This window comes from Anser cygnoides, chromosome 11 (assembly GCF_040182565.1).
Source record: "Anser cygnoides isolate HZ-2024a breed goose chromosome 11, Taihu_goose_T2T_genome, whole genome shotgun sequence".
NCBI classification, from domain to species: Eukaryota; Metazoa; Chordata; class Aves; order Anseriformes; family Anatidae; genus Anser; species Anser cygnoides.
Genome location: NC_089883.1, coordinates 11,165,887 through 11,181,338, shown reverse-complemented (window position 1 = coordinate 11,181,338; position 15,452 = coordinate 11,165,887). Strand labels below are relative to the sequence as shown.

The following is a 15,452-nucleotide window of genomic DNA, read 5'->3' as shown; positions in this document are numbered from 1 at the left end:
TGGGGAAACACTTGAGCTTATAAAGAAGCAAAGGCATAACGTAACATCTTAAGCAGAGCAGATTAAAGACCAGAAAATGTAATATGATGATTACTTCTTGGGCCAGTGACGTTTTATCGTCCTAATCTCTGCTTCTTTCCTAATCCTGGACTCCATAATTTAGGAATGTGCAGTTCTAAAGACTAAATCTGTTATACTGGAGCCACCTTCAGCTCTGGTTGCTGGCTGTAAATTTGCATTGGTGACAAATGTGTATATCTGTCAATGTCTGAAATAAAGACCAATTTCTACCCAGTGAGCTTAAATCTAACCCTGAGCAGGAACAGTTTAGGCCAATAAGAGGGGAAAAGGGGGAGACTGAAAAAAGAGGGTATTATGGTGATGGGGCATGGCAACGCACTGGTATAAAGGCACGCAACTCCTTTGATGGTGAGCTTTTGTCTTTTAAATATAGGGATGCTAAAACCTTTTTTCTTTTTTTCATAGTATTTATCTGTTTATGACACTGATCCTTCCTGGTATTGCATATGTTACTTATTCAGACAGGTTACTCAGGGAGAGAACAAGCTTGCAAGTTCTGGAAGGAGGAGGTTATCTCCAGTGAGCCTCTTAGTCACAAGTACCACAACTTGCTTAAGATTTAGGGGATCTAGTTTGCCATTATAACGATGCTGTAAATAAGCTGTATACAAAGAAGAGCATACTGAAGCACTTCTCTGAAAGACGCCCGCTTTGAATTCTTGGCTCTTCTCATATGATACACTTGTTTTACAGGTCTGACTTTCTGAACTTGCAAGGCTACAACTGGTACATTTACTTCATTAATGCTTAACTTTAATAGACCACTTCCTGCTTCTGTGGTAAAACTGGGCTGCTAGGGATGCCTCCAAGCCATGCCCTTCAGTGCTTCATTACAAGAGCTTTCCGATTGAAGTTATTTAAAAGGAGAAGCTTTACATATTGTGCAGTGGCATGTAACTCACCATTTTGCAAGCCAAGAGTATCACAGGTCAAAAGCTGAGTGATGTTTGGATGCGTTATGAAATCCTGAGTAATAGCAGACACAGTTCTCTCCTCATCCTTGCCTGAAAGTGGGGAGGTGTGCGAACCCAGGGCATGCCTGCTTCCTGTAGAGACATGCAATAGCACTGCTTTACCTTTCAGGATTTCTTGTCCCTTTTTAAAATGCCTAGTCCTGGCTTAAGTCTCCACCAGCTGCATTTTGGGGAGGACAGTTGCCTCTAATAAGCCTTGTTTCTTCTGAAGTCCAGATGATACTTTCAGCTCCATGTGGGCCCTGCTAAGGTGAGAGGTGCATGTGTGCAGCTGAGCTCTAGTTCAGTTGTAGTTATACTGGAAGTTGGCTGTCAGGGTAGGAAGTGCACTGCGCATTTGAGGACAACAGTCTGGGTGTGATTTTAGGAGAGGGGAGAGGTACTTCAGTCAGCCTTCTAAAGGCCACGTCCATATCCTCTCCAGCTGTTCCAGGAGAGATGCTGGAGAAACTCTTCACTGTGCAGGAAACATGCTGCCAAGGAATAACAGCGTCTGCTTGTACCAAACGGAAGTACATCTACAGACAGACATGGTCTTTCTCCTGTCTATAGCCTTTCCTGTGGTCCGCCCTTGCTGTCTGTAGGCAGGAGGCTGCCTTCCTGCTTTGGCTGACCTGCTGGTGCTGTGTAGCACAACCTGACGTGTTACACCAAGTTGAAAACTTGACCCGATACTTGTCTCACTTCCTAATAAAGTGAAGGAAAGCATCAAATGAACACCTTCAGCATGTAACCTATTGCAGTATTTTTACACCTAGTAAATTAGACTGGGGAGCATCTTTATGCGTTTAAATGAAGAGACGCCCTTCCCCAGTTAGGAATTTTCACAGAATAGCCCTTAAGCATCTTGGAGCACCTGTTCCACTTCGAATGTCTTGCATGTGGGCTGCTTATCTTGGGATCTCTTTGGGACAGAGGGGCATGAGGTGGAAATCAAACTCCTGTTGTAAAGTCTAATCAGGAGTTCAGATATCTCCCCTGCTATGATGTTTACATTCAGCTGGGAGATACTACAGGGAGAAAGGAAGTGGCGATTGCATCCCTGGCCAGTGACCAGTGTGGAAACAGCTCAGTCCCACTGCTGTGGCTGGAGTCCAGGGACACTTTGGTTCATAGCCCTACAGGAGGCAAAGGGCAGACTGTCAGCTGCTCCTGTTGTGACTCTCAAGCCCCATACACAGATACGTGACCTACAATAACATCTTCATATTTTTTTGCTGCTTCTTGACTGATAACAAGTTCCAGGGCAGTCCCACATCTGTGAATACCAGAGACTCGCTGGTCACGTCCTAGGAAGGCAGTGTTTGAAGAATCAGCCTCCAAATTTGCTGGGAGCTGCAAGCAAGAAAATAAGTCTGGGGCAGACTTCCTGATGCTCTTGGGTGGTCACACAACCCCTCCTTTCCTCCAGCACTGTTCTGCCTGCTACCAGAGCGCCTAATAAGTCTGACTTGATTGTTTTGGGTCAAATCGTGCATCAGTTATGACATATTCTCATTTTTTTAGACAAAATGAGTTCAGCTTTTATTCTCTGAGAATAAAGGGAACAGCAACGCTTCCTTTTCTTGCATGATTTCTTACAGAGCAGAGCGCGCCCTACTTCTCTGCACCAAGTGGTTTCCTTGGTGGGTCTGGCTGGACTTCAAGACCTCAGGGGCCTCATCCTGCAGATCCTTTCCTATCAGTAGCCATTGGGCTCTTCTCTTTAGAGAGTGCCCTTTACTGAATGTAGTGCTACAAGGATTTTACAACTTTTCAGTTATACTCTGTATAGGGAAGGGCGATGCATGCTGATGAAGTGTAGGGGCTCGGATGAGGGGGCCTGGGTCTGTAACCGCTTGTTAGGGAGTGAGGCAGTGACTGCCTCCAGCCAAGGCCGTTACGTCAGTACTAGGGAGTGCCAGCTTACACTTGCAGCACCATTTCAGCCCTCCTTAAGCAGGTTCTACCCCTCTGACCTTGCTGCCCAAATCAATGGCTCGGGAGCTCATTCCCGTGACTCGTTCCGTGGGTCAGTGCTTGTGCTGAACAAGTGCCCGGCCTGGTAACTCACCCGCACTCTGCAGATGCTGGATCAACGCTGCCATCTGCGCTGTGGCGCTTGTGCAGGGTGGCCCATCCCCGGAGGGGATGGAAACAAAGCAAAGTGCCCAGAATCGGTGCGGTTTCATCACAGAGCTATGGGGAGGAAAGGGCACTGCCTGCAGCTGGGGGAAGGGGGCTGGAGGTGGAGCGAGCGGGCAGTGCAGTGGATGGGGGACGGAACGAGCATCAAGGATTTCAGCTTGTTGCATCTGTGGGAGCCCTCCTAGGGAAACTTCTGTCTCATGAGAGGAAAGTGCTTGGATCAAGGATGTGTGGAGAGACATGGGGGCTGTGAAGAGGGGTGGACGGGTGGGTCTGAGGAAGGGGTAGGTAACAAGCAGAGGTGGGAGATGCAATGCCTGGGTTTGGGACAGCCAGCAAGAGAGAAGAATGGGGAGCAAGTGGCACTCACAGACCGGGGGCATGGAGAGGTACTTCTTTTGGCGAGCGTCTGTCCCCCTGTCAGCATTACTGGAAGTCTCCTAGCCTTGGGTAGGGGTGGTGGGGATCTTTAAATTCATGAAGCCAGAAAGGGCCAGGTCTTAGTGTGACTTTTCCTCTCCAAACTGCCTGAAGCCCTCAAATAGCTTGTGTAGAGCAGAAACAGAAAACCAAGATTATGTGCAATTGTTTCCGAACTCTTTTCACCTTCCCAAGTTTCAGAAGCTTAACTTCCCCCTCCTCTGCCCTGTAAAATAATAATAAAAAATTGCTTTAAACATACTCTCTAAGTGATTTTGGATGGCTGATTCAAGAGCTGTTTTGGATAAGGTCACAAAAGCTTTGAAGGCTTCCCAGACTTTAACAGCTTCAGGAAAAAGAGCGTTTGATCTAAACTTGGCAATTTCTCCATGAAAAATCCCTGCTTAGAAGGTCTTCCAGGCCGTGCAGTGCAGTGCCTGGCTGTCATGCTGGAGCAATGCCGCCGGAAGACACACTTCCCAAAAGCTTTTGCTGGGCCTGAAGACACCCGGGGAACGCGGCGGGAGCCTGCCCTCCTCCCCAGGAATGTGTGGCACCTTTCTGTCTGTAAATTTCGGGCGCTCGCTGGTGAACGCAGCAGACCAGCTGCTGGCAAATCCCTCTGAGCACCAGCTGCATGGGGGCTGCGAGAGGGACAGGCTTGGGGAGGGAGAGTGCCTGGTTTGTGAATGGCTGCTCTGTCTTGAAAGGGGCCGTTTGCAGCCGCCGCCGCGCTGTGGATGGATGCTGTAGCTGCCGGCATGACCAGTGGTGCAAAGCACCTACCGGGGGCAAAGCCTACCCTAAATTTATTAGCTTGTCTGACAGAAGATGGATGCCTGTGCCTGCAATGCCAGCAGCAGCTCCCTTCCCCAGGCAGGATTAGGCTCCCTGGCGTGCCCATCTCACCATCCCCTGCTTGACTCCTGTTACAGCCCCTGGGGAGGGATGGCTGGCAGTCACAGGCAGGCAGCTGGGCTCTGCTGTTCCCAAACGCTCGACTGGGCTGTGCGTGGGGTTGGGAAGCCTTTCAGCCTGCGGGTTTCCAACCAGTGCTTGCCCGTAGCTCCATTTTGCTGCCAGCTGGGGTGTTCAGTGGGGGCTGGTCCCTCGCTTTGCGGGCTGGCACGGTGGTAGCTCCTGGTGGGGAGCAGGTAGCCTTGTGTATGCAAGTGCAATGAGCCAGAGAGAGTTCAGGCTTAACAGAAGGAAAAGCCTTTCATCGAGGCACGGTGCAGCTATAGAAATTATAGTTCTTTCCGGCAGATGTCAGCTGGGAATGGGAATCAGATGCAGAGGCCACGGGGGGACATCACAGGACTTCTTGGAAATGATACGTTTGCAGTTCCCAGAATGAAGTGCTGTGGTGGCTGTTCACACAATATTAGGAAAATCTACCTGCCAGCTAGCTGTGCTAATAGCCGGGGGGGCCCCCTGAAAGTCTTGTGTGCAAGACAGCCCTTGGCAAGGGTAGGATTGCCCCGGATGAAGTGTGAACTGTGTATGAAAACTATTTTGTTCCTTGTCCCTGGAACAGAAAGGAAAGAAACCACCATGGGGTCGTTTGGTCCACAGCCCTGCTGCCAAGTGTAGTCAGTAGCTAATGTTTATGGAAAATATAAGCAGCAGGGTCAATCCATGGTGATTCCTTTGCTAGGATACTCTTGTGGCTTCCTGCGGTTAGCAGTTTAGGGTTCGTTCACTTCAACCACACGTATGTGGGGGTCTAGGGGAGAGCTTTGCATGAAGGGCTTTGGGGAGAAAGTCATGACTTGGCTCGCTGCAGAAGAGGAGGGAGCACTAATGAACACTAACCAAATGAAAACCAGAGCTGCTGATGGCAGCAGTGGAGGGTGAATGAGGCAGCAAAGGGTGTGAGAGATCTAAGGGCAGTGAGGGTGGAAAGGGATGCCAGAGGCAGTGCAGGGTGAGAGACCTCAGTGAGGAAAGGAAGAGAACAGAGTAAAATCTGGGCTGTGGGAATGACTGGGTCACAGGGGTGGCTGTCGTTCTCATCTGATAGCAGAGCAGGAAAGGAAAACTCCTCCGAGAGTATTTTCCCAGCCTTGTTCTGGTCGGAGCAGGATGAGTCCTAGGAAAGGCCAGAAGATGGTGGAGAGCCCTAATGAGTGAGGGGATGGGAACATGGAGTGTGTTGGAAAGCGGATGGTGAGGAAAACAAATGATAAATGGGGAGGAGATTTGGTACATCCTGGTTTAGCTCTGTCTGGTCAAAGGCATTTTGAGTCAGCCAGCACCAGAGCCAATGCATGCTGATGAGTCTTTGCTCCCACTTTTTGCTCCTGCTATGGGACCTTCTTTATGGGAACAGACGTAAGCTGGGCTCAGGCATTGCTGCAGGTTCACGGCTCTTCTGGCTGGTGCAAACAGGAGGCTTCTCACCCTGGAGATTAAAAGGGGCCTGGCCAGCCCTGAAATCTGTGGGCTAGCCATTGGGAAGCGTCCAGGAATGAATGGTGGCCGCTTGCTCAAGCAGTTTTCCCCTGAAAAATGCGCTGCTCCTGTTCCGAGCTAGCACTGCGGTGGGTGGGAGGCGCTGGCTGTGGCCAGCTCTGGTCTGTGTGCTCACCCCGGCTGATCCACCACCGCCGAGTGCGGTGGGGAAGGTGGCCGAGCGCCCAGCTCGCTGGCCAGCCAGTCACACACGTCATGATGTCATTCTACGGAAAAGGCAGGTGACATCTGTTGTCAAGTGACATTTGTAGGACACCAAGCTGGCTGTGATGCAATCAAGGTTGCTTCTGTTCAATGGAAACTTTTGGATCAGTTTACAGGCTGTGACACTTAGCAAAATGTTGAGGGCTTCATGGAGGGGCGAATGCCTGTTTTCTAACCTTAGCCTTAATCTCATCAAAACATGCCTCTTCACCTAAAAGCGACAGTGCGCTCACCTTCTGCTCCCAGCCAGTGTTACAGGAGATGGCCATGTGATTCGCTCTCCTCTGTTCAGGAATGAAGTGTTGGGATTTTTTTCTCAAAAATAGACCTATTCCTAGGAGTGATAAAGGACTTGGATAAGCCCATCTGTTTTCCACTCACAATACTTTTTCTGCTGTGTGATTTAAAGAATGCGATGAGCCCAGAATAACACATATCCTGTTCTGCCAGAGCGTTTTGTTTTGCTGATGATTCCTTGTCCCCGCAAGAGCAGACTTGCTGTGCGGCTGGTTGCAGTGTTCCTCACGCTGATGTCCATCTGTCTCCTCCGCAGGGTACCCGCAGCCAGAGGTGACATGGTACAAGGATGATGAAGAGATGGACCGCTACTGTGGCTTACCTAAGTATGAGATTTTCCGCCATGGAAATCGCCACACCCTGCAGCTGTACAAGTGAGTAAGGAAGCTGGAGAGTAGTTGGATTTGCTGGTGGGAGCATGTTTTCGTGACTTGGAGAAGCTGGCTGTCAGCAGTGATCCCCCCAGTGCCAGTGCTCCCCATTGCAGTGTTCCCAGCCAACCCTTCCCAGTCAGCTCTTCACTCTGATGACTCCCAGATCACATCAGGATGAGTCCATTACTGCATCCAGGGACAGCAGCCATGCTGGAAGCAAGAGGAAGGTCGGGAGAAATTCCCCTCCCTGGAGCCTTCCAGTGCTGTAACAGTGCGTGCTGTTGCTGCAAGAGACGGGAGCAGAGTGTTAGGACTAACCCCAGGTGAGCGAAGGGAAAGCACTGGCTACATCCAGGATGATGATGATGGTTCAGGGATCAAGCAGAATAAGGACAGAAGCAGTTCATACAAGTGTCCTGAGCAAAGACAAAAGAGGGAAAAGGGCTGTAGCCCTGCCCCAGGAGGGCCTTTCCTAGCTTCCACTGAGAGGACAGGGAAAGGAAGGGCTGCTTTGGCACTGCACTGAAAGAGTCGAGGGCCTCCTTTATTCAGCCCAGGCTACCAGCTTCCTTTAACTTTAGGCAAGGACTGTGTTTCTGGAGAGCCAGGGGCATCATGTCCTCAGCAAGCAGAGACCTGTTGCAGCTTGAGTCCTGGATTTGGGATGTCAGACAGAGACCTGTATTGCTGATAGTCCTGCGATCCTTGTGATTCCAGCGTGGGCTTTTCTGCCGCTCCAGGTTTCCACGTGGCTCAGTTCTTGCAGGAGCGGGGAGCTCCGTGGGCCAGGAGTTCCAGGGGGTGAAGGCAGAGGTGTGCGTGTACTTGCGCCTGCAAAGTTAGGTGAGAAGGCTCTGGTAAGGCAGCAGGATAGAGGAAGAGCAGGAATGTAAGAAGCAAAGTTAGTCTGTGAAAAGCTGAGAGGAGAAGATCTTGTGGAAGAATGTGGCTGAGAACAGTCAGGAAGCATGGTGCTGGCCGTTCCTCCTTCATCTCAGCCCTCTGTTACCAGAGTTAAAGCCCAAAGGGAACTGGGCACTGGTTTACATCCGGGTTGCTTATCTGTTAGTGCTGAGAGCAGGCAGAGCCCAGGGACAGAGGCCAGTCCCAGGCCTCCAGACCTACCGCAGGCACCTTGGGCCAACATCTGCATCTTCTGGCCCCTCTGTGGCAAGAAGTGGGAGAGGGCATGTGTGTGTACGCAGCTGTAGTGCTTGGGGAGGACGGGCAGGTCTCATGCAGAGCTTTTGGTTTCCAGGTGCCGAGAGGAAGATGCAGGCATTTACCAGGCCTCAGCTAGAAATAACAAAGGCATCGTGTCCTGCTCAGGCGTGCTGGAAGTGGGAACCATGACGGAGTTCAAAATCCATCAGAAGTGGTTTGCCAAAATTAAGAGAAAAGCTGAAGAAAAACTGCGAGAGATAGAACAGAGCAAGAAACGAGGGAAAGAGAATGTGGAGGTGGAGAATGTGCAGGGAATGAGCCCCGATCGGCTCCAGAGAAAGCGGAGGCTGGCCAGGGATCTGAATCTCCGGTCGGGAGCCTCTCTATGGGAGAAAGAGGATGCAGCAAAAGTGCATGTCGGTGATTCTCAGTCCAGATTCCACGAGGCTGAGTTGAAGGAACAGTCAGTAAACACGATGACTGGCTTACCAAACAAACTGGTAGCACCTTTGAAAGCAGAGGTGACCACCAATGGAGATGCCTGTTTGGAAAGTGCAGAAGAGAATGGGAATGGCTTTCTTGCGTACATCTACGAGACAGTGGAAGACCTAGTGGCTAAGCCAATGGCCAAAGACTCCGCAGCTAAAAAGAAGAAGAAAGTGGAGGATGCTCCAGCAGCAAAGCAGGAAGTTTCAAAGCGAGAGGAAAGTGGGAGAGACAGGACAAAACCCTCAGCAAATCCAAGGTTTGCCCCTCCCGTCCCCTTACGCAGGAATGCACATCTGAGGGTGGCAAATGATCAAGAAGTGGAAAATATTCCAAAGATCAAAGAGTCTGGGAAAGCTGTGAATCAGGATGCTAAAATTAATGGTGATGTGCACTTCTCTTTGAAAGAGATGTATTTTGATAATCAAGTGAAAGCAGCAGCAGAGAAGGAGGAGGCAGGAGCCAAGGAAGAGGCTGCGAGAGAGGCTGCCCTGCAGCCCGCGGGTGTCAGCAGGCAGACAGAGGGTGCTTCACCATCCTCAAAGGTGTCAAAGGCAGGACCTGCACCACCTGAGGGAAGGAAGAGCCAGCACACAGCACAGAAGTCGGAGGGACATAAAGCCGTCGGTCCAGAGGTAACTAGAACAGATCTCAGCCAACGTGGTTGTGGTGCAGCACCAGCCCTGGGAGGCTGTGTGCACCCCAAGGGAGCTGCTGCTGCAGCTTCGCAGGTCTCCTCCAGCAAAAACACCCAGGAAACTGTCTGGGCTTTGTGTGCCCAAGTGGCAGACCTTCCAGCTGAGCACCCCATCTCCGAATAAATGTCAGACGAGGTGGCGAGGAGAGATGTACGTCAGGCCCTGCGGCTGGACAGCTGGTCGGCGAGCGGCCCGGGGCGTGCTGCGAGCTCTCCGGTTTAATCGGCAGCCTGACCTCATGCAGAATGCTTCCAAATCAGTTAAGCAGGGAGCTGTGAATGGCTATTTTTAGCTGGGGGTGGATGCCTTGTGTGTACGTGAGACTGATGACATCTGTTCAGTTTAGCAATTGAGCCTGAGCTTCAGCCGGCGTTTAATGAGCCCCCCATGCAAATGAGCGCAGCGTGCCAGGTATGCCACGTGAGCTGTGCCGGGCAGGGCATTGAATTTTGTTTACAGTGCAACATGTATACAGTAGATCTGGGCTATTTTTTGGCTCTCCCCTGTTGGAAAAACTCTCTTGCAAGACTCATTGTGGTGGCCATGCAGAGCCAGAGCACCGCACCTGCTCCTGACCCTCACTACGTCTTTTAGTCAACTTCTATTTTTGTCACTTAACCACTTAACCTGAAGCATTTTTCATGAAAATATTAGACTGGAGGCTACCAGTTTTTTGTTTGTTTGTTTGTTTTGTGTTCTTTTTTAAATTGGATGAAGCCTCCTGTGGTAAAGGGTTCTCTGAGTCCAATTTGCAGATGCCATCAGGATCTGGCATCTGAGCAAGGGTAGGTGCACACTCTCAGTACAGACCAAGGCTATCGGGCGATGCACTCCGGGTGTAGCACGTCTCCCTCAGTAGGTAACGCAATACGTCTGGATGTGGGGACATCCATGGTATGGAAAGTGGGACTGCCGGCTGCTCCAGTAAAAAAAAAATCCTTTCTTCCTCTTCTAGATTTCTTTAACCATAGATAGGAGCACTTTTTATTCTCAGAAATATGCTGCTTTATGCAGTGAATTGAGCGTCTGGGTCCGGGGCTTAAAGCAGTGAAGCCCACTTTAACCCATCAGCATCACACATTGCTGCATTAATTATTGCTGTGTGTGTAAGCCCATGGAAAAGCAATTCTTTTTCTCTCTCTCCTGCATTATTCTGCCCCTTGCTCTTAAGGAGGGTGGAACTTTGTGTATGGCAGCCAGGCTGTCATCCCTCAGCTTTTGACAATACATCAAGGTATTTTCCTCTTCAAAAACCCACTCACAGAGGAAACCTGTAACTTGACAGCTAGTGTGCTTTTTGAGCAGACAAAAAGCTTTTGATTTGAATTTGAATGCTTCAGCTAGTTAGTGTTGCTGGGGGAAGTACTGAGGCTTTTGTGTGACCAAATAAGCCATTTTAAAATCCTTTGTAGCTGACTCCAAGTGTGTTTGAGAATACTTATGCTCTCCAGGACAAAGATTGCTTTTTATTTTATTTTTTAAATCTTTCCCGCAAGCCAGACAGAGCCTTAGCAGTGTTTTCCTGGTCTTGGGACCTATCTGGTCCTTGTGCTCACGACTTCTCTTTGAGCTGGATTTATCTGTAGCAGAAGAACTTTATAAAACGTCAGCCACTAGCCAGGTTCTGAACATCCACATGCACAAGGGCAGAGGTAATACTGGGTTTGAATGAAAATCACCCTTGCAGTAGTTCTTGTATAATTTTGAAAATGGTGTTTTTATCGTATTTCTTTTATATGCCCCTAGTTTAGGTGTTTCACAGTTACTTTAGGAGAGGTGCTTTTCTAAAAAGCCCCCAGCAAGCTCTTCTGAATGAGCTTTAGTTCCTGTGCCCCCAAGCCCCAGCTCCTGTTCAACCAAAGAGATGCCTCCCTTGGCAGCACTGTGGCACAGAGCTCACTCTGAGCGTCCATCTGTGAACCTTGTTTTCCCCAAGCTTCCTCTGTGTGCCGTGATCCTTCACACTCTTTGCATTTGAACAGACGGACTGGGGCTGTGCAGTGACCATCCCCATCCCTTTCTGTGCCACTGAGGACCAAAAACTGCAGTCCTAAGTATGAAGTGCCACAACCCTCTTTACCCATGGACCTCATTTTGGAGGCTTAAAACTCCTTCAGGAGAAAAACTTGAGCAGCTCTCATCCTCTGCAGGCAGGACATCCTCTGCAGAGATGGGGAGGACAGGCAGGTCTATATATAGGGGATGGGGAAGCTGTTGTATGACTGCCCCATTCCCATGCTTTTGTCCTGAAGCTGCTAGCTGAGCACCAAACAGGCACAGCGTATATTGGTGGTATCGCTACCTCCCCTGAGCCTTATCCTACAGAAACAGGTAGTGTCCCTTGGCTGGAAGAGTTCACCAGATCTCCTCGGGATAAAGCTCAGCCATCGCAGTGGGCAGCTTGCTGAAATGTCTGCTAGTGTGCAGCTGCAGTCGGAAACATTTGAGCTTCCCGAATGTCAAAGAAACAGGATGGTCAAATAGCACAGATAACGTCAGGGTGTACAATTTCGCTATAAATCATTTAGGCGGCCTCATCCAGATACTGTGTGACATGCCAATCGCCCCATCTCAGAGTGGAGATTGCAGATATAGTGTCAGGGGAGTACTGACTTAAAAAAGAGCATGAATTTTATACAAGGTCTTAGCTGTTGAAAACGGGAAAGCGTTGCTCCTTGGACAAGTGCTGTGTTGAAGGAGCTTATATTTAAAGCCACTGAGTGTTTTCGAGAAGCAGATCTCCTGCCTCTTGGTTGTACTGCTGTGTGTTGAAAGGCAGCAGAGTTGGAGCTGACAATGAAAAACCACTTTGTGCAGTGTGACAGGGTGCTGTGGGGCTCACTACCATGGGACGATGGCGAAGCAGCAAGGCCCTGGATGAGTGAGTACCAGCAATACCAGGTTTGCAGAGTTAAGATTCAGGATTCGATGGACCATACAGATGGACCATAAGCACCACTGAGCAGACCCAGACAGTAAAATAATGTTTCCCTTTTTCTTCTTCGACTAGGTTGCAGGAGCAGTGGGACAGTCTGCTAGTGACCTAAAACATCCAGTGTCTGGCCCAACAGTAGATACCGGTCAGCAAGCCAACAAGTTAGAGGAGCCCAAGAAGGAGACTCCAGTTTGCCAGGAGACCAGGGGGTCTGGAAAAAGGACGAACCCCAGGTTGAGGCCTCGGGAGCCACCAAAGCCACCACCAGCAGACCACACACAGCCCCACAAGGAGCATCCTCCCTCTAGGAAACGGTCAGAAGGACATTCCCATACTCTTGAGGGCAGAGAGGCCCAACAAGGACTGTCAAATCAAAATGTCAAGAGCCAAGGTAATAAAGAGCCATTGCCAAAGAAACTGAGTCCTCCAGAGCCTGGAGAAAATACTCCTCCTGAGCAAAATGCACATCAGGCGATGGTAAAGGATGGGAAGAGCAAAGAGGCAGGCTTAGAGACATCTGGGAGTGAGCCCTGCGCAGAGGCAAGAGGGAGCAGTGTAGCAGAGTCATCCCCTGTGGTGGGAGGGACACGTCTGGGGCTTCGGGAGGCTGAAACACCAGCTCCTGCTTCAGTACAAGTGGCCAAGGAAGAGTCGTCCCCTGTGGTAGGAGGGAAAACTCTGGGGCTTCGGGAGGCTGAAACATCAGCTCCTGCTTTAGTACAAGTGGCCAAGGAAGAGTCGTCCCCTGTGGTGGGAGGAACACCTCTGGGGCTTCAGGAGGCTGAAACACCAGCTCCTGCTTCAGTACGAGTGGCCAAGGAAGAGTCGTCCCCTGTGGTAGGAGGGAAAACTCTGGGGCTTCGGGAGGCTGAAACATCAGCTCCTGCTTTAGTACAAGTGGCCAAGGAAGAGTCGTCCCCTGTGGTGGGAGGAACACCTCTGGGGCTTCAGGAGGCTGAAACACCAGCTCCTGCTTCAGTACGAGTGGCCAAGGAAGAGTCGTCCCCTGTGGTGGGAGGAACACCTCTGGGGCTTCAGGAGGCTGAAACACCAGCTCCTGCTTCAGTACAAGTGGCCAAAGAAGAGCCAGTCCCCACTCTTGCAGCGGGGACGTTGGCGGCACAGGAGGCACTGCCTGCAGCTCACAGCAGTCAAGGGAAGGAGTCTGCTGCAGGGGAGGCCCCGTCTGGAGCCCAGCTGCTGCCTCCTGCGAGCAAAGCCACGGAAACCAAAAAGGCAGATGGATCTGCCCCACAGGAAGAGTTTCCAGCCAGTGCTTCAGGGGAGGAGAGTGCCAAACAGGTGCCTGTAGTACCTCAGAGGAAGGAAGGAGCAGAGCAAACAGCTGCAGCTCCAAACCAGGAGCCAGCAGCACCTTCGGGCACTTTTGAAAGAGGCACTGAGGTTCAGCCACAAGCACCACTGGTCCTGCCAAGCCCCGAGAAACCTCAGGAAATGACTTTGGAGGAGAAGATGCAGCACAAAAACCTTGTTTCCTCCTTGAAGAGCTACCTCCTGCTGCTTTTAAAAATGTCAGATAGCAGCAACAGTGACACAAAAGAAGATGCTGAGCCCAGGGATGAGGAGCAGCCCACTGCAGAGGAAGCTGCGCTCCCAGAGATAGGCATTGCAGGCCTGAGCCCCCGCACCTCAAGGAGAGTTTTGGAAAAGGTACAAAACAACCAGCTCTTCCAGACAGCAGAGAATTTGCCTCTGACACCCAGGACAACCAGGCGGATCACAGGCCTGATTCATGAGGAATTTGTTACCAGCAAAGAGATGCTGGCTTGCAGGCCTGTGCCACCAAAGAGACGTACAAAGGTGGCTCCCGAAGCAGAGGGGTCATCCCAGCTCTCTGTGCCATCCATCGTGGTGGGCAGCGTGCCAGCAGCAGGAGCGGGACAGCCTCCTAATAATGCTCCCAACTTGCCTCCAGTGAGCCCTGAGAAAGAGAGCCCTAGTGACCCTTTGGTTGCGCTACCTTGTGCCACACCAGAGGAGCTTGCTTCTGGGGCCCGTCGCAAAATATACCTGCCAAAAACGAAGCAAGCTGGGGAGGAAGAGGAGGCAACCCCGGAGAGCCAAGGGCATGCAAGAAGCCCTACTGTTTCACCGCGGCAATCCAGAAAGAACGCAGCCCTGTTGCAGACACCTGCCCAGGCTCCATCCCCTCCAGCAGAGCAACGCTCGCCAACCCTCATGAGGAAGATGGCCACGTTGGAGGTTCCTAAGCTGTATGATGAACCCACAGGTGACAGCAGCAATGATCCCGAAGTCCCTGAAGATGCTAAGCTGGAAGGGCAGCCAGCAGAATCCAAGAAAGCAAATAACCCGTTTAAAGGTAAGGAAAGAGGTAATCCCCATGAAGCACATTTCCCTGTTGCCTATGAAGGGAGCCTGGCCAACCAAGCTGGTGAGAGCCACCTGGGGCCATGTGAGTTTTGTGCATTTGCAGGGTTTTCAACATTGTCTTTTGTCCGCATGAAAGCCCAAAGTGTGCTCCAAGTATTTGCAAAGTCAGATGTAGCTGGGTAAGATGGGCCAGATGCTCATCTGCCCGAGCACAAGAGATGCACAAGCACATCTGCTGCCACCGTTCCCTGCCGCGGTTAGCACAGAGGAGGCAGAGGAAGGCCAGAGAGAGTAGCGCTGAGACTGGCTGTGTCCACAGCCTGGACTTCCCAACCCAAGGGAATGACAGAACTAACTCTCTTGTTCTTGGCCAGCATGCCCTGTTCCTCATGGTGCCTCGTGCTGGTCAGGGCTCCAGTGGGTGTAAGCAGGGTGCACACGCCTCTTCCGCCTCTGTGGTCCATGCTGATGTGTTCCCTGGTGGCAATGACTTAGAAAAGGCTTAATCCTGGTGTTGAGGTGCTTGCAGGAGCCAGCTGATAGCCTCACTGAAATCAGCACTCTTAGAATCATAGAATCACTTAGGTTGGAAAAGACCTCTAAAATCCAGTTCTTGCAAAAGTAAGGGTAACCTTACTGAATACCCACCTTAGTAGATAAATGTTTCCTCCTACATTGCCTAGTGTTCTTCTGCTTTGCCTCTGGCTGAGCCCCACTAGGCATTGCAGTGCTGTGCCGTTGAGAACATTTGTACCACTTACATCCCATCATATTTAGAGCTCCAAGACCTTCTCTGGGAAAGCAACGTTGTACCAGGCGACGCTGTGCTGATGTACTTGTGATACCCACCACCTAAGTCCAATGC

At 50.8% G+C, this 15,452-nt stretch overlaps 1 protein-coding gene across 1 annotated transcript in view; it reads left to right on the top strand.

Annotated features, from left to right (window-relative positions):
- Nucleotides 1-15,452, top strand: part of ALPK3 (alpha kinase 3) — a 34,443-nt gene that overhangs the window by 13,582 nt on the left and 5,409 nt on the right. Inside the window, 3 exon segments of the mRNA XM_067003914.1 lie at nt 6,835-6,952; nt 8,211-9,237; nt 12,311-14,576. Coding sequence (XP_066860015.1) covers nt 6,835-6,952; nt 8,211-9,237; nt 12,311-14,576 — 3,411 coding nt within the window.